The 25,799-nt window shown below is 43.7% G+C and overlaps 1 protein-coding gene across 2 annotated transcripts in view; it reads right to left on the reverse strand.

Annotated features, from left to right (window-relative positions):
• Nucleotides 1-25,799, reverse strand: part of DPYSL3 (dihydropyrimidinase like 3) — a 71,394-nt gene that overhangs the window by 20,737 nt on the left and 24,858 nt on the right. Inside the window, exons 1-3 of one of the 2 annotated variants that reach the window (XM_067566350.1) lie at nt 20,544-20,835; nt 2,294-2,382; nt 83-267 (exon numbers count right to left, since the gene is read on the reverse strand). In XM_067566350.1, the coding sequence (XP_067422451.1) occupies nt 83-267; nt 2,294-2,382; nt 20,544-20,582 (313 nt within the window). In that variant the 5' untranslated portion in view covers nt 20,583-20,835. Of the gene's footprint in view, nt 1-82; nt 268-2,293; nt 2,383-20,543; nt 20,836-25,799 lie in introns of those variants that run through there. The other variant, XM_067566349.1, reaches the window with a different exon arrangement.

Raw genomic sequence — 25,799 nt, forward strand, 5'->3', positions numbered from 1 at the left:
TGTAAGAATAGGATGCTGAATGCGGCAGGCCCATTAAAGCCTGTGTGGAGAGAAGGTGAAAGGAACTGCCTGCTGGACTTACTGATCATGGTGGTTCCACCAGCCAGGGCTGCTTTTGTCCCCTGGAAGAAGTCATCCACAGTGATCATCCCCTTGTACGGCATCTGCAAGTGAGTGTGGACATCGATTCCCCCGGGGATCACCATCTTCCCATTGGCTTCTATGGTTTTAACTCCTCCAGGGACAATTAGATTGTCTCCAATTTGCCTGATGAGAGAGTATCAGAATGGTCTGCCACACACATAGGAAACTTGACTACAGCGTACTCTACCAACAACCTACCAAAGTAGGGCAAGCCCCCTTTTGGTACAAGATAGCAGTGAACTTGAGACAATCTGAACTCAGAAGAAGGCAAGAACCTAAACCAATGTGAACAGGCTCTGCAGAAACCACCACACAAGGAGTTCAACACAATCATTTTACTGTACGATTGACTGGGAAGGGCTAGGAGGGGTGAATGTCTTCAAAATCCTTACATGCCAGCCCTGCCCCCATTAATTATATCCACCTGTCCACCCCTTAAGGCTCAAGTCTGAGGATTACTTCTTACAAAGAATGAGGACCCCTAACAGTAATGATACAGCTGCTGGGCCAGTCCTGGGCTTGCAGGGTTTTGCCATTCCACTCATCTCACAAGGTCTCTAAAGTAAACAAAAGGCTCTTTCAGACATCACTGGCCATTGCTTTTGTGGACTCAAATGCAGTTTTCAAGCACAGTGTGTTCACCATGCTTCAGTGTAGTTAGGGAAGATCCTTCCCATGCAGGGACATTCCCATTATGTCCTGTGCTTCATGGGGCGGAAGGACACTTTTATTAACTGCAGTACTGCATTGTGGCCAAGGCCCCTAAAATCCCAGTTTACTAAAAAATCCGCTCTAAGACCCAGTGCACCTAAAACCCTCCACTATATACACACTTAGAACCTAAAATTCCCCTTCACTTCTAATCCCCACGATCCTGAAACTCCTTATCCTATATCCACATAACATTCCCCTCCCTAGATGCACCCAAAGTATAAAATCCTTCTCCCTGTTAGCGCCACGGGCACCTACATCTCCTTTCTCCTATAAAATAGTGCACCTACACCTTAGTACTCCCTTCTCTATAAGCCTCACATATGCATCTCAATACCCTTTGCATATCCATTCTTGAACCCAAACCCTGGAGCCCCCGCCCCTATAAATCCTATATTCACCAATTCGTTTCCTCACTCTGCCCCTATAAACTAGGATAAAAGACTGGCTGGCATCATCAGGGAACTTTCAGTCTCTTTGGGGTATCTGGAAGGGGGAAGTAAAATAAGAATATATCCCTGCTCCCTGCATTTCGGTGTCAGACAGTCTAGAACACCGCTCACACACCAGTACTGAATATTGGTAAACGCTACTACTTTCCATGACTCCTTCATGGCACCAAGCCATATGGTTCATAAGCTGCCTTTGTCTTCAGGCTTAACACAGATATAACAATGCCTCTTCAAGATTATTTTTCTACTGCAGGTTTTAAAAATACATTTCCATCAAGGGAAGGCTGAATATTTTCTTTGTACCAGAGGACAAGGAATGATTTTTGAAAGTGTTCACGTTCCCTTGCTATGAACTATCCTGGGGTTTACAATCCAATAAACTAGGATTTAGTCCCATTTCATATACTTCACACATTAGAATAATTTCAGCCTCTAAACAGTGGAGTCATTATTGCACCTCCATAACACACCCAGAAGCCAGATGAAAAGCTGATATTCAGAGTTTGCCAGAAACCTCTGAGAATCTTAAAGATGTAGCTTCTCAAAAACACAGATCCATCCTCTTTAGCTCTAACAAATGGGATATTGTATAATTAGGGAAAGTGTCATTCATGTGACATATAATCCTGCTAAACACTGGACAAAAACAGAAACAAAAGGATAATTTCTGTTCCCACTGCAGTTTCACCATACAATGGATGCTGTGTCATAACTTATCAGTTTAACTGCATTTTATTCACTGGAGTTATTGTGCGAACATGTCATGAAATTACACACACACACAAACACACACTGAGGTGAATAAATTCTACCCAGAAAGGGGAAGGACTCAGTGTTTCACCAGTAAGAGTAAGCCAAGTACAGACTCCACCCACCATCGGCTGGCATACAATAGCCCAAGAGACACAATTCCTGCAGTCAAAAGGAAAAAAAGACTCTTGCTCTAACAATGAGTAGATAAGATAATATGGGAATCCTGGACATACTTTATGAGACCATCCTCCATGTAAATGTCAGCATAGAACGACTGGTCATCGTTGACTATTCTGCCTCCTTTAACAAGAAGACGATCACTCTGTGGATGGAGAAATAAAGCAGTCATGAATGTTAGAAAATACATACTTTTCACTGCAAGGAGACTTCCTACTGCAATGGAGCTATGCTTAGCAAATATATTTTCTTCTATACAACATATGTAGCAGGGATTAGTTTAGAATCTAGATGATAAATTCCAATTGTTTCGTGTGGCCAAGGTGAAGTAATGCCAAGGACTTGAAAATTCAGTTTGTATTAAGCTATTTCTGTATAAAAATGGGTTGTTTGCAGAAATACAAGATTGGCAAATTAACATATAGGACAGATGAGTTACACAAAACAGAGGTAGGTGTTTTTTCAATCGTTAAGAACTCAACGCTTCCTAAACACAGTACGAAAATGATAAATATGCATATACTGTCCATACCACATACCAATATCTAATGTGAATTCAGCAGTGGTGCTGACGTAATATCCTGATCTAATGCCCAAAGAAATCAGTGGGTGTCTCTCCACTGAATTCACTAGGCTTTAGATCAGACTCTATGTCAGTAATTGGCATAAAGTAACAAGAAATGCATGACCGTTTATTTGGATATATGGATATTATTAGACAAAGATTAGAAAGTTACCAAGATTGTGAAATAAATCCCAAAGCTCAGGGATGAAAGGACTCTATACAGCATAATCAAGCTCGTTTTTTTGTGCCTAGAGCGATATTTTGTATAGCTATTGCACAAAGAAAAATCACCCTTTCAAAAAATTAAACTTCTTTTTAATATGTAAGTAAAATTCAGTACTAGTGAAAGGTACGAGATAAGAGCCCTGGATGTGGAAGTTCTGCACTATTCACAGTATCTATACAACAGATTCAGCCTGAGCAACAGCACTGTCTTCGTCTCCCCATCGTGCCCCCTCCACCCCGCCCCCAGGACAGAACGGTAGCTCAGTCTCCATAACTTATTCAATCCTGGGTTTCTCTGTTAACATTTCAAGACTGCCAAACAGCGCCAGTGGTGTTTGTGTTTTTTGTGATGTGCATATATCTGTCCCCTGGAAATGGAAATGGGGTCCACTAAACCCATTTCACATTCCACATAAGCCTCCAAGCAGCCCTTCTGCGGCAATGATGTTTGGTCACTATATTGACTTAAGCTGGATTTGGAAAAGTGACCTCGGAGAAGCAAGGCTCTGTGTTCCATTCCCCATCCACTGATTCATCAACACTACTGTCACCTCTTACAAATGGTGTAAGACTTCTCTGAAGCAATGTAACGTGTCTACAGGACAGTTATAGTCACTAAAGACCCAGCAGGGGTATTAATTCTGAGGTCATCGTGAACTACTGTGCAACTGAACAGATGTGTTCTGTGAATTAATTTATTTTAGAAGTCAGAAAATAAAAAAGTAAATTCACACATACGAAGTGTGATTGTGTGAACATACAGTTGTGCAAACAAGGGAGACCTTAGGTCATCCAGGAGATTTATCTTCTTGATTAATTCTCTCATGACTGATCCTCATCTCTCCTTGAGATGGAAGTGTTATTTTCCCTTTCTAACAGTGCAGAAACCAGGGATCACCCAAGAAAACGAATTGGCAGCAGACTTAATACAAACAAGAGGAAATACTTTTTCACACAACTATTAACCTATGGAACTCCTTGCCATGGACTGTTATGATGGCCAAAAGTATAATTGGGTTCAACAAAGAACTAGATAAGTTAATGGGGTCTAAGTGCATCAATGGCTATTAGGGATGTAACGCCACACTTGGGGCAACCCTAAACCGCTGACTGACAGAAACCAAGAGGGGAAGACGGGGAATCTCTCCAAAACTTCCCTGCTCTGTACACTGCCTCTGAAGCTCTGATACTGGCCATTATCAGAGATAGGCTATTGGGCTCAATGGACCACTCATCTGACTCAGTATGGCAGCTTTTATGTTCTTAAATACCATAAAGAGACTGTACCTACAGCAAAGCAATAATGAAAATCTAACATGTCCCAGCACCAAAGTACTGTAACAGCTTTTGTGCCTATGTATTCCAGTGTATATTGCTGGAAGAACTGGGGCTACCATTCTAAGCAGCAAAATCCAGGCAAATAACAGTGTGAGTCAAGACTTAAATCCTTAACATTTCAGGAATTTGAATCAGGCCTCTTACGACAAATTTCCCCAAGGCCTCCAAAATGGCTGCATCAAGTGCATTTACAGATATACCCCTTTGGTTTTATGCACAAAACGAGTTGTGTGCACAATTTTGCAGACACATTTGAAGACCTTTTAAAACATGGTTTTACATGTTATTTAGCTATACATAAACACTGAATTCACTTTGCATTATTTTAAATGTTACTAGAGACAGGGAAAAAGATAAGTAAGAAGCCACCAGAATTTTACATGGGACAGTGGTAGTTTGTTCAACAGAGGTGGTAACAAGTCCAATGGCAGCACACAAGACAGTTGGACTGAAACTATTCTGTTCACTGGAACAGTTGGGATTCTCCTGGAGACTTAGCCAAGTCAAGGGAAAGCACACACAAACCACCTATTGTTTGTGGATCTCTGACAAGACAGTACTAGTTAGTAAACTCTAAGTGGTGGATGTATGAGAAAAGAGCTACTGGCACAGGATACTGGCAGTTGTTTTAGCTCAAATGGAAGAGTCTTTGCCCAGGGACACCGGCTTGTATAGCCAGTGGCCTACATTTCCACTCCCATCTGCACCTGAAAGGATAATATCCATTTTGGCAAACACACACTCATGTGACCTGACATGACACGAGGGTCTTATTTGGCTTGGTGACATGTTAGCTTTTTTTTCTGGGGACGCATATCCACAATAGTAGCAAGGGAAAGACCCTTGAAAAAAACAAAATATTGATGGGTCACACAGGAAGGGCAAGGTATTCTCAAGACCACTAACCTCAAAACTAATACTCTGTGCAACCACTGACATTTGAGATAAACCACCTATAGGTGCCGACTTTTGTTTTTCCAGTGGATGCCAGCAGGTGGGGGGGTTGAGGGCCTTGGGGAGGGAGGACACGTGTCTCCTCTGAGCAGCGGACCCAACCCCCGCCCTGCACCCAGCCCATGGCTGTCGTACTCTTCCTGCCCCATGTTACCTGCTGGGGGGGAAAGGGAGGGAGGAGGAGGTCCCTGTCCTTCTCCCGTTGTGCCCTTCGCCTCTCTTCCCCCGGCATGTTTGGCCTCTCTCCCTGGCAGCTGGGCCCGGGAGGGGAGCTGCTTCCAAAGTTGGCTGAAGACAGCCCCTCCCCGGCCACTGCTCTGCAGTGCAACAGCTGCTGGCTAGAGAGTCGGGCTGGGGAGATGGCATCGACTCCCTGTCCGGGCTGGGCTGCCGCGGACAGGAGCCAAGTAAACTGGAAACATGCAGGAGGAGGTTCTGGATCACTCAACCCCTGTCCCTGGCAGCCAGCCCTGGCAAGGAGCAGAAGTTGCCTCCCGTGTTGCACAGAGCAGTGTCCCAGCCAGAAGTGGCTGCTCCTGCCCCTTCCACTCCCAGGAGCAGCTGACTGGAGGCCCTGGAAGATCCGAACAGCTGATGGGTGGGCCACAGAACAGCTGATCCAGCCAGGTGGGTGCTGATCACCCATGCAGTCGGTGCCTATGCCGGCTGAACTACTTACAGGTGGGTCTGAGAAGCTCAGCCCCAGGGACAAACAACATGGGCAACTTCTAAAGGTCAAGGGATGCCATACAGGATTTAATTTCCTCAAAAGAAGATACATGGTATCTAAATCATCTAATTTTTAAAAAACTAATTTTCCACCCTAGCAATGTGCTCCTCTGCCCCATTAATTTTCAAAACCCATCCCTCCCTTACTGTACTCTTAATACAATACCCAGTGCCAACAGCAGCAGCTTCCTCTATTTCCATTAGTAGTGAAATAGCTTTTTAGTATCAGAGCCTCACAGCCAACATTGACTGAAGGTTCCAACCACTCCCATCAGCCAAGGTCATTCTGAACTCTCTCTCACAGACTCTTCCCTCTACAGAGAGTTCAGACTGTTCCCCTTATACCTCTCTCCCCACCATCCTCTTCTTCAGTTAGTGAACTCTGGAAAGATCACCATAGTGATTGCCACTGGCAACCTAGCTCCTGGCAGTAGTGAGAGAAATATCCCCCTGAGGTCTCTTCTGCATGCAACATCCAAAGCACCTGAGAGCTGCTTGTTTGTACATTCTCAAATCACATGCAGTCAAGACAAAGAAATAGGGTGGAGAAGGGGTTTTAATAAGCAACACTCTGAACACTGACTGCACCTTGGCTCCGGGTCCCAAAGAGAAAGGACTTGGAAATTAGCCAAGGTTTCACCTCATTTACCAAGCAAAGGGTCTCCATTATTGTATTGCCTAAACCCTTGATTACCAGCAGCTGAAATATCCTCATCCCTCTCTGCACCCCACATATGCAGTATTAAAACAGGCCATGAACTCACATCCCTCACACAAACTCAAACAGGCACAGACAAGTGTACCAGCCCCGCACATCAAAATGGCCTTGCAGAGAGAACTATAGCTTCCCCTGCTTCCTTTCACGGTTGACTTAAAGTTCAGACAGCAGAACTAGGCATTTTAAAAGGTTCACCTGCTAGAGAAAATATTTGAGAGCTGGGGTGTGTCCACAGGTTATATAATTAGCTGCAAAGGCTAGCCCAACCTGGGAGAGTCTAAAGGGTCTAAATAAAGATGGAAATGCAGCTGTATTGAGAAGGCAAACAATTATGTTAAGTCTCTTAACCAGCAGGAAGTAAGGCAATGGGTACAGCCCTGGACTGGTACTCAGGAGACCTGGCTGTCACTGACTCTCTGTGCAACCTTGAGAAAGTCATAGCCTGATTGTACATCAGTGTCCCCATCTGTATAATGAGGATATTAGGCTTCCCTCACCTCTGCAAACACTGAGATCTCTGGATACACCAACTAAATATTTAGTGACTGACACTGGTTTTGGTTAATTCCTCCAGCCAGGAAATAGCATCAGGAAAGCCCAAGGTGGTGATTACTGTTGCTATTATAAACATACATTAACCAAATGTTTATTTCCCATCTCTGGTGAGTCTTGAGTTGCATGCTGCTGCGCTGCTTGTATTATATTCTGTACAATCCTGGCAGTTAATGACTGGGTATAGTAACCAGTGGGAAAGCAGAACTTCAACCTGATCTGTCTAAAGGGTTCAGAATTGATACTAAATGCAGAAAAATTAAATGTCTGTCCCTAAGTGCCCCACGGTTCTGGCAGATACTGACATGTCAAGGAAATTCCCACCAAAAGCTCTGCCTCCTACACCTCAGTCCCCACTAGCTTGTGTCTAGGGATGAGAATACACCAACATGCCCAATGTTACCTCTAGGTAGGGAGTTCGGGAAGCCCCAGCTATTGGCTAGAAGTAGTTCAGAGAATCTGAAATAATTAAAGTTATTAAAAGTATTAAACAAATAAAATAGTTTGAAAAATTACTCATTTTAATTGCCAACAAAAACATGCAAAAAGAAATCAATCAACTGAAAAAACATTGGTGTCCTTCCCTCCCACCCCAGGACCGTTCTCCCCATCTTACATACACTAGCAGCTTGCCTACACGAACATTTAGTTCCAAGCAAGCTAGTATTGCCACTTTCGGTTGGACAATGTATTCCTGGAGGTTTCATCACATGACACTCTTTACTTAAAGATTAATCTTTAATTCCTGGAGACTCCAGGACAACTCTGGAGGGATGGCGACCCTACAGCAAGCTGGGGTGTGATTCTATCCCTCACTAGCCTGCCGCAGTTTAACTGTCCATGTGCACCCTGCTGACGTGTGTTTGTTAAAACGCTTGGATCTAGAGTCCTCTGAAACAGGACTAGCTCAATATGCTCTAATAAACTGTGAATGTGCGTCCGCAGGGTGCACACAGGCTGTTAGACCCTGGCAGGGTAGTGGAGGGTAAATTCACAGCCCAGCTTGCTGAGAACTAGTTGTTCATGTAGACAAGCCCTATGGTCTCCCCCTCCACCACCTGCTATAGCCTGTTACCTTTTTTAAAAAATGTTCCAGATCTATTCTAGGTTGCAGGGACTTTCCTTCTTTACCTACTTGTAAAGTGCCAAGCACACCTATGTACCTATCCAAACAGCAGCAAATGTTGGTGATGTTTATATCCTGTCTGAAGCTGAATTTCCTATGCACTTCCCTTCCCTAATGACAGGACAAAACAAACAAGCAAAAAAAAAACCCAGACTGATCAGCGTCTCTTTTCCAGAAGCCACCACCTAATACACATCATGGCGCTGCTAAGATTTGTTGTAGCTGAGAGTATTACAGGCTCTGATGTCCTGACCCTGCAGAGCTTACTTGGACAAAACTCCCATGGCAGCAGTGAGTGGGAGTTTTGCCTGAGTGTGATTCATAGGATCAATTCCCACCCTAAGTGTTGTGGCTCAGATGCCAGTGCACGCAGGGCCTGAGCCAAAACCAGTGAAGTCAATAGGAGTCTTTTGACTGACTTGTATGGGCTTTGGGTTAGGCCCATTAAAGGAGAGTGTGCTATGCACACAGAGCACAAGCCCGTGTATTGAACGCACATACTGACCATTATTCAGCTTTGGTAGGGTTTTCTAAAGGATACCGAACCCTCATTTTAGCAGCTGCTGTGGGCAAGAAGCTATTCTGTGGTCAGCACAGCATGTCTGGTAGCTCCTCCCCTCTGGAGCTGCATAATGACACTAATATAGGTTTAAAAAAAGCACAGCATAATATGGAGCAGTTACCTCAGATCGGGAAACCAAATGCAATTTCCAGTCACTCCAAGGAAACATCAGTTGTGAGTGGACTGATTACAGGTGAGTGAGGAGGGAAGCAAAATACAAGGTGGCAGGGTCACTATTTGAAAAAATACTAAGTGGTCCCCCTTTGCTAGTGGCAGTTCTCTGAAGAACTCTATTCCCTCTTCTACCCCCCACATCCATGCTGAGTTCTGATGGCTGGAAAGGCAGGCAGCTGTGGAAAGGCAGGAGGTTATAATTAAGGCCTTTCATTTCTGGTTTTTACTGATTATTACTGGAAAAAACCCGGGTTTTATGAAAGCTATTATTTGGTTTTTACCAATTTTTATCCAAATTTTGGAAGATACAGACACACACACACACAGAGGCACATGTGTATGCGTACATACTGTTAAGGTTCAGTTCATGAAATAAAGCATAGCATTAAACTGCTTTTACTTTCTAGACTCTTACTTTTCTCTATTTGTTGCTTTTTTTCTGTCCTCCAATATTAGAAAAATGGTGAAGTTAATTTTTTACACCAATTTTCATCTGTTTATTTTTGTAATGAACTCCAATACATTCCCAGGATTTTTTGAACAAAATAAAAATTGAAAACAAAGAGCCCTGGTTATAATACAGGGTAAGAGGATGGAGATTAGATAAGTACGTAATGGCTTGGAATGAGCTCAAGGGCACCCAGGAATCACCTGTTCTCTATCATTAGCACAAGAAGGAAAAGTCTCAACCAAATCTGAAAGATGGCCAAGTTGCAGTCCCCAGAGATAAGAGATCTGGGCTTTGGAATGTGTCAGTGGGAAATTCAAAATTGTAGGCAATTGTTTGTCATCTATTTGTGGAGGCAGTCCGCTCCAAAGCTGACCGTATATTTTCCAGCTGGCAGCCAGCACTGGGGATTGTGGCTTTAGGCACATAACCACTAAATTACGCAACATCCTAACTTAGGCCTGCAAGAGTGTGCTTTGAGGAGCTCTGTGCCTGAGCTGTTCTTCAGTTTACACGAGTCTGTACAAGATGCAGGGGGATGGTCCCTTTGAGTTGACAGTTTAGAGGCCAGGTTACTTTGCCTGTCAGTTCTAAGCACTCGGAAGACTTTGCATTTGACATATAATAAGGCAAAAGCAGATGAATTACTCAACAGGCATGAGCAGAATTTAGGGCTTTCCCTGCTTCGAATGGCTTGGTCTGAAACAATGATTTCCTAGGTCTCCCTAGATACTCAACGCCATTGAATATATTCAGGTCATTTTGTTTTGCAGTGTTTCCTCTCTTGCTGCCTGAAGTTCTTAAGCTGTAGTCTGAGACCCAGACTGGCAGGCTCGGACTCTGGAGTTTGAATCCAGGTTCTGAGACCAACTCCCTATGTGGCCTCAGGCAAGCTGCTTAATATCATTATGCCTCACATCTGCAAACTGGAGAAATTACAGATCAGGACCCAAGAGTAATACATTTTGAATCCAGATCCAAACTTTATCAGAATTCAAATGGTGTTTGGATCAGAGGTTTGAATCATGCTTATCTCTACTTATTTGCCTGTCTAACCAGAATGTTGTGTGGATGCATTAGTGCTAAGCACCATATATATATATATATATATATATATATATATATATATATATATATATATATATATATATATCAGTGCTAGCCCAGGCAGAGGTTACTCTGACTTTACTGGAATACATGCCTAATTTTCACTCTCCTCTTTCTTTTTCCTATAGCTCATCCTATTTCTTTAGCTGGCTGCTTTATCCACATATTCCTTATAGAGCTAGCCATCTCAATGCTTGCTATGATAGACAATGTTGCTAAGCTATAGGATGCAGCTACTGCTCCTCCCAAGCCCAGAGATCCTTCTGATCTTGAGAACTTTTTGGTCATCATCTTTCCTCCCCCGTATAATGAATGCAAACTCAGGTAACAGCACACATACTCCTTCCTAAGCACGGAACAGGCCTGGCACACCTTGTCATACAGAGCTCAGGTACAGCAAGTCTTGCAGACTGAAGCCTCTTTAGAATGGATTCTTTCAAAAAATAAAAATGTATTTGACATTACCTGCCCAATGGCACCCTAAATAAATAAGGCAGCAATGTTTTATGGTGACAATACCAATCTGGTTGGGTGGCACATTGCTTAGTATACTCATCCTACAGTGCTGGGTACCAGAGAGAAAAAGAAGAAAGCAGCGAGTTTGAGACACCATTAAGATGGAAAATAATGAAGAGAGAAACCACAACTGGAGAAGTCCTTAAGATGGACAGAAATGGGACACCCCAACAGAGACAGTCTGATCAGTCACAGACACTAAGGGCCACATTCTCAAAAGTGCTCAGCACCCTGCAGCACTCACAGTGACACTCAGAGCTGGATTTTCCAAAGTGGCCAAGGTGCTGAGAGCTCTTTTGAAAGCAAGCCTCCAACTGAGAGTGCTGAGCTCTTGGGAAAATCTGGCTGTAAGTTCTGCCTCCTGAAAGGCAAAAGAGACATTGGGACAAGCCCGGGGAAGGGGATAAGTTGATGGGTCTACCACAGAGCTAAGAACAAAGTGGAGATGTGACTCTGCCCTGGTCTACACTTACCGGGCGATTTGGCAGCAGTCGACAGGAGTTATGCAAGCTATACAGAGTAACTCCCGTCGACTGCTGTGCTTCCCTTCTGTGCGGCATCTTCACTGCACTGACGGGAACCGTGTTCCCGTTGACACAGTGCTACGCCACTTGAGTGGGTGGTTAAGCTGCGTCAACTTCTGGATCGACTGAGCGGGTCTTCACTGACCGCTCAGTCGATCCAGATAGGTCGATCTGACGGCAGTGACTTTGCTGCCGTCAGTGTAGACATACCCTCTGTCTTGCATGACAGCATTTACACAGCACTAATATATGGAGGTGGCGATTTAGAAGAGACAGCATCAGTCACAGTCCCTGTTCCAGAGAACCTGCAGTTGGAACCTGCTCTGATAATAAGTCTATTACAGGAACTTCATATTATTATGTGTATGCTTGCTCTTCTCTCATCCATACCTTTAGAGTACTGTGTCCAGTTTTGGGCTCCTCACTACAGAAAGGATGTGGACAAATAGGAGAGAGTCCAGTGGAAGACAACAAAAATGATTAGGGGGCTGGAGCACATGACTTATGAGGAGAAGCTGAGGGAACTAGGCTAGTTTAGTTTGCAGAAGAGAAGAATGAGGGGGGATTTGATAACAGCCTTTAACTACCTGAAAGGGAGGATGGAGCTAGGTTGTTTTCAGTGTTGGCAGATGACAGAACTAGGAGCAATGGTCTCAAGTTGCAGTGGGGAAGGTCTAGATAGGATATTAGGAAAAACTTTTTCACTAGGAGGGTGGTGAAGCACTGGAATGGGTTACCTAGAGAGGTGGTGCAATCTCCATCCTTAGAGGTTTTTAAGGCGCGGCTTGACAAAGCCCTGGCTGAGATGATTTAGTTGGGGTTGGTCCTGCTTTGAGCAAGGGGTTGGACTAGATGAGCTCCTGAGGTCCCTCCCAACCCTAATCTTCTATGATTCTAAAAACCAACCATAAAAAACAAAAATAAACACCTCACATGCTGATTAGGCACATCATCCTAATGAGTCCCTCTCCAAAGGAAAATTTATCATTTAAAACCAACAGATCTCGTCAGCAACAAGACTCAGTTTGTGACTAGTAACTTACCAGGCGTTTATCCTGTCCAGCTAAAAGGGACTCTGTCCAGATTCTCTAAGGCCAAAATTTGATCTATATTTAGAATTTGATGGGGAAATATAAATGCCAAGTCCATTGCAAATAAACTGAATAACAGGTTGGTGGCCATCATTTGTGTGTGAGATACAAAAATACCACCCACACCTGCTACTCCTACAGCAGCAATTCATGAACAACACACTATTAGCTGCTCCAGGGCCTATTGAGGACAATGACAATGCTCCCAGTGACTTCAACAGGAGCAGGATCAGAGTTACCTGTTCTCCTAATCTGTGCAGGCAGTTCATCATTGCTGCTCAAATATGCTACATGAACTGATGTGTTTGCTAGACATATTCATCTCAGCTGGGAGGTGGAGGGAGGAATCAGTGTTTTCCAAATGGAAGAAGTATGTGGGTTATGGGAAAGAGAGCAGAGTGTTTACTTCTTAGCTTCAAACAAAGGACAGCAAACAAAAAATAAAAGCTAAAAAAAATTTTTGACAGCATTGTTCTTTTGAGCTGTCTAGGCTCCAGTTTTAAGCATTTGTTATACTTTTAAAAAAAAAAAGAACACCTACAAAACACAAGAATATTAATACAAACATTTGCATTATTTTACATTTTAATTTTTGGTGAAGGCAATTTAAATCCAAGAAACAAGCCTAGACAATACGGAACACTCAAAGCACCGCTGCGCTCGGTTAAGGCCCGGGACCTACACACTGACACGGACTAGGCTAATGTCGCAGGCCAAGTGAGGCAAAAGGCAAAAAGGAAATGGAGGTTTAAGTGGGGAAAAGGAAATTAGAATTTTAAAACTCAGATATGCAACCTAAGGGTCAACACAGCTAACACTTGCTACTAAACCTACCAAATGCTCACTGCTAAGTGTCAGCAGAATCAGGCCCCCTAGCTAATGACACAGGAAAGGACAGTATTTAAAAAAAATCCCAAACATGTGTCCCAATTCTGAAACCAGATCCACAATGATAAATGCATGCAAAACCCCACTGACTTCAACAGAACTTCATTGCAAAGACATAAGAATAAGCCTGCACAGATCAGATTGCAGGACTGGGTCTGTGATTTTTATCTTGATCACGCCCTTGAAAATTTAATCTGACTTGTTTTCCCAGAAGGCCCTTGGGACTCATTCCTTCTAGAAAGAGGAGGGACAATCATTCGGTGAGAAGTGAAGACAAGATAGCTGCAAGTGGAAGAATAATGATTCCTACATGCCTCACTCCACTGACTTGAAAATATAAAGAGACACAAATGACTGCTACACAAATAAGGAGACTAATACTTAAATTACTTAAGTCATTAAGGAGGGATTTTATTACAATTATTGGATAAAATGATAACATATTTAAATGATCATTTTGTGCAAATGTGAAGGGCTGCTCATTACTAATAACTGCCAATGACCCTAATGACTTTATCTGTATATTATGTGCCAGAGGATGAATGAGGCTTCAATTAAAAGGATACAGCTTTATCTGGGGTTCATTCTGGGCCCTGGTGCCAGACATTCTCCCCATATGAATGAGAAAGAGGAAGATCTGCATTAGTTCCTATCCATTAGCTTGAAGAAAAAGACATGATGTCATTTTTATGGGCTCTGGAATCTGTTTAGGAGGCGTCCAGATGTGGGGGGGAAACTGAAACACTTTTGAGGAAATGGACCTGAGTAATGGTCAGGCTTCTGCATCATGTTCACTCAGAGCAGCCTCGGATTACAATAAAGGCACTGTTCGCCCTGCCAAAGCTCATTTGTGCTTTTCCACGCCCATCTAGTCTCCATGCAGCCAGCATCAGGCTGCACCATTAACCATTGTTGGCCAAGGGGTATTTATCTGCGATGCGCAGAGAACTGTGGAGAGAGTATGGTCATGGGGTCACAGGGAAGAGACCAAGAGTTTGGATTTAATGGCTCTCTCTTTTACATTCTGCCAGACTTGCCATGTGACCTGGGACAAAAAGCACTTCACCAAGCTGTAACCTCAGTTTAGCACCCTGTGAAATGGGGATACAGATGGATCTGTGGAGAGGTGTCGAGAGACTTGCTGTTTGTAAAGCACCATCAAATCCTCCGATGTAAAGGCTCTGCAGGTCATGTTATCAGTGGCACAGCCCTCTCATCACATGATCAACTCTTAGTTGCACATCTCATTACCTGATTGCAGACACAAGTATGTGGCCTAATTTTCAGCAGCTGCACACTCACACATCGCAATGCAAGTCAGTGACAGAATCTCTGAAAAACAATCCTGTAATAAGCTTTGCACGATCAGCTCCAAGTGTATTTCTTCTGCAGGCTTAAACTATGCACTTAACCTTGGTTGAGTCTAAGCTTAGCACAAAGTTTCCTCCTACTGCAACTTTGCCAAAATCCTTGGTGAGACAGCAGTTGCTACAAAATCAGGTATGACCCAATTCGTAGCATTGCGCACCAGACCATCGCACTTCTCAACTCCTTTATCCCTCTCCGGCATTCTTGACATCAGCATTTTTGACTGAGGTAATACACTACTTTTTAAAAAATAATTAAATTTCTTCCTGTCCATACTCAGCTGACATCTCAAAATATTGTGTATGCTCATAATGCTTCACAGCATGATGCTGCATGGACCAGAGGCAGCAATTCCAGAAAGCTCTAGCAAGGGACAGTGCTCACCTTGTTTACAAGACACAAGAGCACAGGTAAGCATTCCATCCTCTCATTAAAAGAACAATGGGAACTAAGAAATTCTTGAGCCAGTGGGTTGATGTCCTCCTCTCTCCCCCATACAAGAACTCAATAGGTGCCATGATATGGAACTGTAGGGGTGGCAAATATCTATCTACCTCAGTAATTCTCATGCTATTTTCTGTGGATCACAGGTGGTGTAGGGAATATCACAGTGGCTGAGGGTCTGCAGAGAGCTGGCTGGTCACATGGTGGTTCTTCTTGTTTTCACATGCTAAAATCATATTAAAGAGGCTAAGCGCACGTTTTCCACATAAGCAATTGTAGTTGCCACAAGAATGTTACGCAACCATGAATGGGAGAGGTGATGGTATATTCACTTGTGAATGGGACAGGACGGGACACAAGACAAGCTGATTACCATGATGTGATCCACAGTATGAAAAAGTTGGAGAACTCTAATCTATGCTATCTGGAGAGGAGGAAGGATCTAGCAATCAAAGCACAAGACTGAGAATCATGACATCTGATTCTATCCATGGCTCTGCCAAATACTTTTGAATGATCTTGGGCAAGTCACTTCACTGGGCCTCAGTTTCTCATTCTGTAAAATGGGAATAGTACTGCTTATCTACCTCCCAAGGGGAAGACGAGTGAATTATTGTTTGAGATCTCAAGATAATTTGGGGGAAGGAGGTGACCAGGAGTATCTCTGCTAATAGAAATTCAGGGGCTGAAATGACTTTCTCCTGACCTGCGGTCCAATAATTAGTACTGAAGTGAACTATGAGCTCCTCAGGGCAGGGTCATGTCATTTATAGTTCTCTGAAGTGCCCTGCACACCTCTGGCACTGTATAAGCAGCAGCACTTACAATCATTAAGTAGTAAGTAATATTTCTAGATGAGCCAACGATTATCTACCCCTTGGACTTTCTGATGCCTTTCCAGCTGCTCCATGTTTGTCCCCACATCCTATGCAACAGACACTCCAAGCCCAACCAAATCAACTTTTTCAGGTTTCCCTTTGCTTTCCCTTCACTGTGCATCACACTTTAGCCATCCCTCACTTCTCTACACTCCTTTTTTCATGCAGTCCTTCCAGCCTATGCTGATACGTCTTGTACACACACTCCACTCACCATCTACCCCTCACACATTTGGCTTCTCCACTGTACAGAATTCCTTGCCTAACACCAGTAGCCTTTGGAAACAGATTCACCAGGAAAACTCTGGGCCTCCTAAAGGATTATATAGTCAAAACAATAAAATGGTCAATCCAAGGGACCATTTATGTTGCAATTTTTGTTGTGTGACACATGGGGGAGGAACCAAAGGGCTGAGGGAGTACATGGAGTCCCATAACTAGATCCCTTTGATTTCTTAGTGCTTATAATTCGGAGGCACTGTGTATCCTCTAAATTCCAACACATCCTTCAGGAAAAAAGCCACTAAACCACGTTTCTGCCTGCCCATTGCTAGCGGTTAGTGAAGGAATAAACCTGATTGCTACCACTGCACTATTGAGACTAAGAGATAATGTGTTATGACCATTATTCTCTCTCTCTCTCTCTCAACAGACCACATTTCTCATTTCCAAGGCTCGAACTGAACCACCTCAAAGCACTGACCAAGTGTTGCATTTGCCTTTACAGTCACAGCATTCACATGATCTTAACTGTGATGCTCTAAGGTGCTTTGGGATATTTCACGTCCAAATGGTGTGATACAGTCCCAAATTCTATTCTAATAAGATGTGTAGCTCCGTTGATGACCACTTACCCATAGATGTTGTTATGTGCCCTGGTAGGGACAAAACAGATGCTGGGATGAGACAAATTTAGAATTTTAAAATAAAAGGAACTTATAAAGTGATTGAAAGACAATATGCAGCAGTGACCTTGTCTATAGTGGTTATAGTGGGCAGCAGCCCCCCATTAGCTAACGGAATGACTGGACAGGCTCATTTCTCCCTGGGAACAGAAGCTGTTAAGAGGGGAACTCCCAACCAGAGATAAGTAATGTGCCTACATTCCTTCTTTGCTTCTTCTAGACTAGAGCTCAAGGAATTTCCTCTGATATAAGGGCCATCTAAAGTGAAGAACTTCAGAGATAGTGTGTCACACCCCTCCACCCCAATTAAAGGATGGGGCTAGCTTTCAAGAGAGAGGGCAAAAAAGCAGAGTCTTGAAGAGCAAAAATGGCCAACACAGTTACTAGGAAAAGAAAGTCAATTGTAACTGCACCATTTGATCATAGCTTTTAAAGGTTCAGTAGCTTGATGTGAAGATTTAGTGGAGGGAAAAACATGGCACTGTGAGGTTTATTAACAATGAGCGAGACCCTGCTCTCAATAGCAAAAATTCCTACTGAATTCAGGATGAGCAGGAACAGGCCCAGCATTTATAAAGTACTTTGAGATCCTCATATAAAAGGTTCCAGAAAAGAGCAAAGGGTTGTTTTAAAATAAAGACAAATTCCCATTGTGCCCTGTTTTTTTTTAATGTCTTTCAGACAAGAATTTGTTTGCATTTGGATGTTAAAGAAAATATTTTAGCTCTCAAATGGAATTCTCCTCTTTCATCTTACAGCCAGAATCACTCCCGGGAGGAAAACAGAGTTATACACAACTCAGGAGGAAAACAAAACATCAACTAGGTGGCCAGTCGTAGAGCCCACGATCACCTTCACAGGAAGAACATGCACACAGCCTCCCATTTTCCTGTAGTCCAGAAACAAATGAACCCACAACAGAGACAGAAGCTAAATCCCACAGAGGAAGTAGGACAGATCAGAACATGAAAAGTCCTACAAAAAGCCTAGCATCTGGAAGTGCTGACAGGACCCCCGTGCAGCAGGCTTCCTGCGGCTTCAGAGAAAACATGTCGGCCAAGCCTCTCTCTCTTTCCTGAGCAGTGGCATGAAGGCACTGTGAAAGTAGGTGTGGTCACTCTGCGCTACTGTACAGAGCTTCAGACAGGGTGAAACTGCTGCACCTGATACAACAGATGAAGCAGCATATCAAGGAGTTTAGCTGATAATGTTTTACAATTTAGATAACACCTTGCAGTCTATGGATGAAGAAAATAAAGTACTCTGACTATAAAACACACTCTATTGTTTTAAATTTGTTTGTCTGATATACACAGCCCTTAAATGCATTCAACTTTAAAATTATTTGAAGACAATAAGAATTAAATTAAATCAAAGGCATTTACCTCCAAAAAAGTGTTTTAATACATTAAATAATCTAGATTATTCTGTAACACTCAGGAATAGTGGACTATACCGCCATGAGTATCAAACAGATACCATCTATATTAAGTCTTTATATCATTATTCCCTGCAACCCGGAAAGTTTTCATAATAGATGGCATTTAAAAAACATAAAAATGTCTGATGGAATGTGAGTCTGTCCCCAGGTTTTTAAGGATAGCCCTTCAATGAAGCTGCTTTGGAGACTACCCCTTAGTGAAATGTACAAGCGTGGCAGCTCTAAAGACTTGTTCTTTTGAGAAGCTGAAAGGTACTAAAAGGTGCTTGCTCACATGCCATAGACAATGTCATTAAAATTTAGATATGAACACCAAAATAGATTAAAAAGATGTTTTAAACCCAAGGAACTCTGAGGTAAGCTAACTAAACAAAAGGCTCTGACCAATAAAATGCTCTGAATAAATGTAATTTATGATCAAATAAAAAGGTAGTTTAAGAGAATTAATTATCCTTTAAACAAGTATATTTAAAGATCGGGCATCTACAAAGACTCTTTTTTTTTTCATCTGCTTATGCTTCCTTTGTTTGCCTTACAAAGATGGAGTAACATCCCATTCCCCCAATACACCCCCCCCTCCCCAATCCCACAAAGGTTTAATTAAATTCACTGGAGACAAAGCACAGCTGCACTCCTTGAATGCATTTAAGACAGCAACAATAAACCCCAGCCAAGGCCTACTGGAGACCAAGAGAGTACCCTTACCACAATGCATTTCATTGCATGAACAATAAATCAGAATGGAATATTTATCCACTGGAAAGGCACATGCAGGGCACAGCAAGAGGGATGCAGATACTGGGTCTGATTATTACATTGCACTGCATTTCTCCTCCCACCCGGCCCATCTGACACCTACCCTATATCTCCCCCAACACAAAAAAAGATTTGCAGTACATCTGTTTAGCTGCATAGGAGGGAAAAAAGTGCTGCTTTTATTCTCAATCAGTTTGGCTGTGTTCCTTATTTTTAAATCATGGCTTTCACTTCCCCAGATGAATCAGTTCCTATTTTCACCTCATTTGCACCAGCAAAGCACATGACGCACCCAAATATGCAGTAATGAAAAAAATTATGCAAAAGGACAAGTCGAAAAAGCCTGCTACAGATAAGGAGTGACATTATCACAAAATACCTATCTAGTTGTTTCCTTATTTAAAATCCAGTCCGATCTCTGAATCGAAAGGTCCATTCCCCGCCCCCCCCTTTCCCAGAAAGACAGCGGCTGTCCAAAGAGAGGAAAACACTGCAAAAGCCTCTTGTTGTTATGCAGCGGATGGGTGAGGTGGGGGACATACACATGTTCCACTAAACTGAACGTCAGTTAATCCACCGCACACAGATGCACAACCAGGCACAAACACACAATCCCTTTGCTACTTGCAGGGGTGTCGACTGCAACACGGTTTTCAAAGAAACCATCGTTTTTGTGCCATGCATGACAACTGCATTCAGTCCAGCCAACGGGAAGTGGGGGGCACCCACCGCGCACCACAAACGGGTTTCACTCCACGGAAATCGCTTGCACCCGAATAGAAGCTGAAGGATTTGAAATTCTCCCCCCCCCCCCACCTTTTGCAAGCTACGAAATTTCCTGCCCCCGTAAAACCCAACGCGTCCCCCAGGCTCAGATCACATTTTGCACGGGATCCTTCCGAGCAGCAAGGGGACAGGGAGGGAGACGCTGGAAGGCTGGTACAGAACGTACAAAAAGAGGGGGAATAAGGGAGGTGGAGGAGGGTCAGGCACTTACTGTTATCCTGGGGATGTTCTTCTTGCCTTGGTAGGACATGGTGATCTCCTGCTGCAGGGACAGAGCCGGTTCCTACCCTCCAAGCTGAGCCCCTTTTGCAAGCTGGTGTCTGTCTAGGCTGGTGCTTTGCCCAAGATCAGGTGGAACAAATGATGCTTCCTTTTCCCCCTCCTTTTCGGTCTCTCCCCCTTTTCTTTCTTCTTCTGTCTGTCTTTCCCCCCTCCCTCCTGTTTTACACAATAGTCAAGCCTCACACACACCCCTTTTCCCCCCGTGCCAGCTGGGACCCTGTGAGACAAGAATGGCTGAATCAGGCGGCTCCTCCCTCCCCGGCTCTCTCCCTCTATTGATTTTTTTCCTTCTCTCTGCTTCTTTCATCTGCCTCACCCACTTCGCGCTGCTGCTGCGGTGAGGCGCGGCGGCCGCCAGGGGGAGCAGCGAGAGGGTTGAGCCCTGAGCTGCGAAGGCGGGGGGAAGGGGAGACAGCAGGGTGGGTCTCATACACAATCCCCAAGGGTGCAGCTGCAGAGGGCAGGCGCCGGAAGAGAGAGAACTAGCTCTTTGATCCCTAAACCGCAACGCATGGAGTATTCAAGACAAACCAAAGAGCAGCAGTAGCAGCTGGATTCTCATCTGTAATGCTCACCCGGCTCCCCTCCCTTTGCAGAGAGAGATGCATCTTTCCCTTTTACCTAGCAAAATGCCTTGTGCTCCATAGCAGATGGCTGCGCCCTCTCTGCTGGCCCTTGATTCTCCAGGCACAGGGTTTGAACCCGTTTGCAATGCTAAGGGTAGGAACGGGGGTCATATGTCCTTGATACTAATGAAGGGGACAGTTCTCTCTCTCTCCAGTATCTTTGTCCCTTGTGCATTTAGTCCCGTCCTTCAGGCATCTTTCCAAATATATATTTATTAATTGAACATTAGGGTGTGTCTACACAGAATCTGAAAGTGAGCCACCCATCCCAGCTCTGCAGACTTATCCTGCTAGCTGGCTACAAACAGCTGTGTAGACATTGCCACTATAAGCTCTGGTGCAGCTACACAGCTATTTTTAGCGCAAGCTCTGCTAGCTCAAATCTGTGGAGTCAGGCTGTGGACCCAGGCTTGCCCCAAGCTGCAGTGTAGACACACACCTTAAGGGCTTGATCCAAAGCCCACGGAAGTCAATGGAAAGGCTCCCATTTACTTCAACAGGCTTTGGATCACACCTGAAATTGCTCCCCTCTGCTGACAGTCCTCAGCTCTGCGCTCTTGAGGCAACCTGTGGAGGGTTCCACCTGTAGATCTCATCATGCCCTAGCCAGTCACTGGGATATTTGTTGTGAATGCTTGGACCAGCAGAGGGAAAGGCTAGAGGGATGTTTGTGTGGGCTACTGCAGACAGTTCCATTTTGGGCCTGATATTGCAAGTGGTCTCTGCACTGATTTCAATGGCAAAAGCTTAGAGGATCAGGCCTTTAAAAGCTTTGTTGCATTTAATGTCTTTCCCCTCACACACCTAGGTACCATGGGGATGAGCAGGTAAAAACAAATAAAGATTCTACATGCAGATTCTAAGAGAAAAGAGACAGTGAACAAGTCTACTCCTATTTACATGATAAGACATTACTCAAAAGAGAATTGCCACTGAGGTAAATGGGACTATTTCAGAGAGTTAGGACTAATCATGCACAGAAAGATTCAAGGGATCAGGTCCTATATAAATGTAACTTAAATGTAACTACTCCTGAGGTAGGAGGCTGGCAATCAACCTGCATATGGTAGGGCATAAAGAGAATTTCCAACCAAGCACACTAAAGACAAACCAGGTTTCCTCCAAAAGATCCACATACACCATGACCAGCATGGGACTCAATTTCTTTCCCTGAGAAGTACAAAGAGATCAACGAGCCCTCCCAATTCAATGTTCTAAGGAGTCTAAGCATTTCAAAACACATTGCTGAGAGCGTATCCTTCATGTGTATATAATATACATGCATGCACAAGACAGGTGTTGTCAACTGTAAACATTCAAAAATCATGAGTTAGATCCCTAAATCATAGGCTTAAAAATTCTGAGATTTTAAAAAATAATAAACATGGGATTCTTTTTACTTAACTTCTGGTTTTTGAGCTGTTAGGGTGTGCTTGGGTCACATTTTTAAAATTTTCTGTGCAGCCACAAGGACTACAAACTTATTTTTTCTAAACAAAACCCAAAAGCTGAGATTCTCATATATTCCCCCACTTCCAGGAGCTGGGACTTTATGTAAAACCCCAAATACCACAAGAGCTGGCAGAACCAAAAGCATCCATACTTTCTCAGGAGGCTGCAGGAACTTAGTTTATTCATTATTAATTCTTATTATTTAGTATTTGTATTATGTTAGTGGCTAGGAGCCCTAGTCATGGACCAGGACCCCACTGTGCTAGACACTGTACAAGCACAGAACAAAAAGGCAGTCCTGCCCCAAAGAAGATTGCTGGTTTAACTCCGGGCAACTGGAAAAATATTGTTTGTGCATTCAGCCACTAGGGTAAATACTGAGATAAGCTATCCTGGGCCCATGATCCCAATGAAAGCAGACCAGAATTTTTCTCTCTCTCTCAGGCCAAATGCATAATTCTTATATTTGTTAGTGCTCTGGATATGTAGGACAACTTCCTATAACTCATGTCACCTGATGACATGAGGCAGTGTCTATAGAGAGAGGTGTCATCTGACTGTTTCATCCATTTGCTTCCACACAACTAAAAGTGGGAGAAAGCTCAGTGCAAATTTCAGGGTCAAATTTCAGAGAATAGAACATGCCTTGCATAGATAAGCATCACTCTCCACTCTACCCTCTCTCATCTTTTGTTTTATTTTCAATGATGGAACCACTATAAAATAGCTGAACATATCCGTATTGGCATACAAATGATCATAGAGATCTTTGTAACAGACCCCTTGGCCGACACTGCAGCCTAACCAATAATATGCAGCCTCCTTTACCATGTTAAGATCCTGCCTCAGGGAGCAGAGTAGAGAAAATATAGTTATGAACTGCTTGGTGTGTATGAATACCACTGGAGGGAATCAGGTGTTCAGCTGTGTGCACAATCCCACTAGTGCTAACTTGCTCAAGTCTCAGGACTAGTCTACACTAGATTTGCTACAGCAGCGCAGCTGTACAGATGTAGCTGTGCCACTGAGGCACTACTAATGCAGACGCTCTATGCCGATGGGAGCCAGTCGGCATAATTACTCCACCTCCCTGAGTGACGTTAGCTATGTCAGTGGAAGAGCTTCTCTCACCGACATAGCGTTGTTCACACTGGCACTTAGATTGGTGTAACCTATACTGCTCAGAGGGGTGGCTTTTTCACATCCCTGAGCGACTTAAGTTATATCAAAGTAAACGCTAGTGTGTACAAGCCCTCAGATACTGCATTTTTGAACCAGATGGATCAGCCTCCTAGCCCCACTCTCACTGCAAACTTTGTTGGAGTCAATGGAGTTAGGCTGAGGGTCTAACCCAAATATATTAATCATATTTTGTTCTTCTACAGAGCCTTTTATCTGTTGCTTGCAGAATGTTTTTACTACAGACATTTATTAATGACAAGTCAAAACATCCTTCATTAACTTACAGTAAAGGTCAACAGATGACAAAACAGTTACAAGATCTGCAGTCCAAGAAAGCTAATCAGTCAATAAAGAAGCATTCAAAAATGTAAACAATTGCTTAAAGGGAAACTGACCATATGAACAAGACAGATTTAAAAAACAAAAATAGCATTGGGTACCCTGTGTCTCCCTGCCAATTATTGAAGCTGTATAAGGAAGTTTCCATATTGTCAATATTTTTTCTCTCCCTGTTACTATGTGACATCCACACAAAACAACAGGCACAAAGTGCAGTAATACATGCACAGAGTAAACATGAAAAGAATGGAAAGTTTTTTCTCTGTCATCTCTTTCAGTTACTGTCATCTTTGCTGTTACTTATACAATTTAATAAATGTCCAGGCAGAAGTGTAATTTTAAGTCAACTGTATTCCTCTAAAGGGATTTTGATAAATACTATGAGATCCTTATAATTCATAATCTCTTAAAAAATCTAATTCATACCCAGAGGTCTCAATCAGTACACAGCAAAAGACAGCCCCTATCCCAAAGGGTATATCATCTAAACCAGGGGTTCTCAAACTTTTTTTTCTGGGACACCCTTTGAAAATATATCAGGCTTTGATGACCCTCCCAAAAAGTGATGACCCCGCCCATTCCATGCCACTCCCCCGCCAATGCCAGGCCACCCTTACTTCTGTGCTGCCGCTGGGGGTGGTGCTGCCTTCACAGCACCCGGCCAGCAGCTGCTGCTCTCCAGTCACACAGCTCTGAAGGGCTCTGGCTGCCAGCCATGCGTGGGGCTGATAGCTGCAGCCATGGCATGCATGGGGGCTGACAGCTCATGACTCCCCATAATAACCTCACAATCCTTTGAGGGTTCCCGACCCCCAGTTTGAGAACCCCTGAGTTAAACAAACCCCAATTCTGCCCTAGAATTCATTATGCTCAGAAGCCAGTCAGAATCCGTTCTAGTGATTGCAGGTATTGGATAGCTAGATACACCGAGTAGAGCTGGGAATTTTTTGATTAAACTTTTTTGTTGGAAAATGCCAATTAATTGAAAATGAATTATTTTTGCTGAAACACATGGGCAGCAGGGGCAGGGGAGAGACACCCCCCACCATCTCAGATAAACCAATAGCCTGGTGATGAAGACACTCACTCGGGATGCACCAACTTGAACTTGGGTCTCTGACATCCCAGGTGCATGCCCTAACCACCAGGCTATTCTAGGTAGCTGTCTTATTCGCTCATGTTTTTTCACAAAAAATTTCTAAAGGTTTCAGTTTCGTCTCATGTCAGAATAAAAACACATTGCAAAACCTCTAAATGTTTTGTGAAATGGAATTTCTGGTTTTTTGCCAGTCCTGTTAGGAACAAGGACACAGGTGGTCTGGCCTAATTGTCAGAGCAGGCGTCAGGTCTAGTGGTCAGAGCAGTGTCCAGGTCAGAAAACAGAAGCAGAGGCCAGACCCAGAGTCAACTAGGGTTGAGCCAGAGTCAGGACCAGGAATTGAAGCTGAGGACCACAGCCACGGTCAGGTACCAAATGCCAGAGCCAAGGATTGAGCCAGAGTCACAAGTCGGGACTGGGGGTCAGAGCCAGAATTGGTAGCCGATGGTCAGAAGCAAAGTGAAAGGGCAGGAACTGGACAGGGGCA

Source organism: Emydura macquarii, unplaced genomic scaffold (genome assembly GCF_026122565.2).
Source record: "Emydura macquarii macquarii isolate MOO-44397 ecotype Brisbane River unplaced genomic scaffold, CSIRO-AGI_Emac_v2 contig_2768, whole genome shotgun sequence".
In the NCBI taxonomy this organism is placed as follows: Eukaryota; Metazoa; Chordata; order Testudines; family Chelidae; genus Emydura; species Emydura macquarii.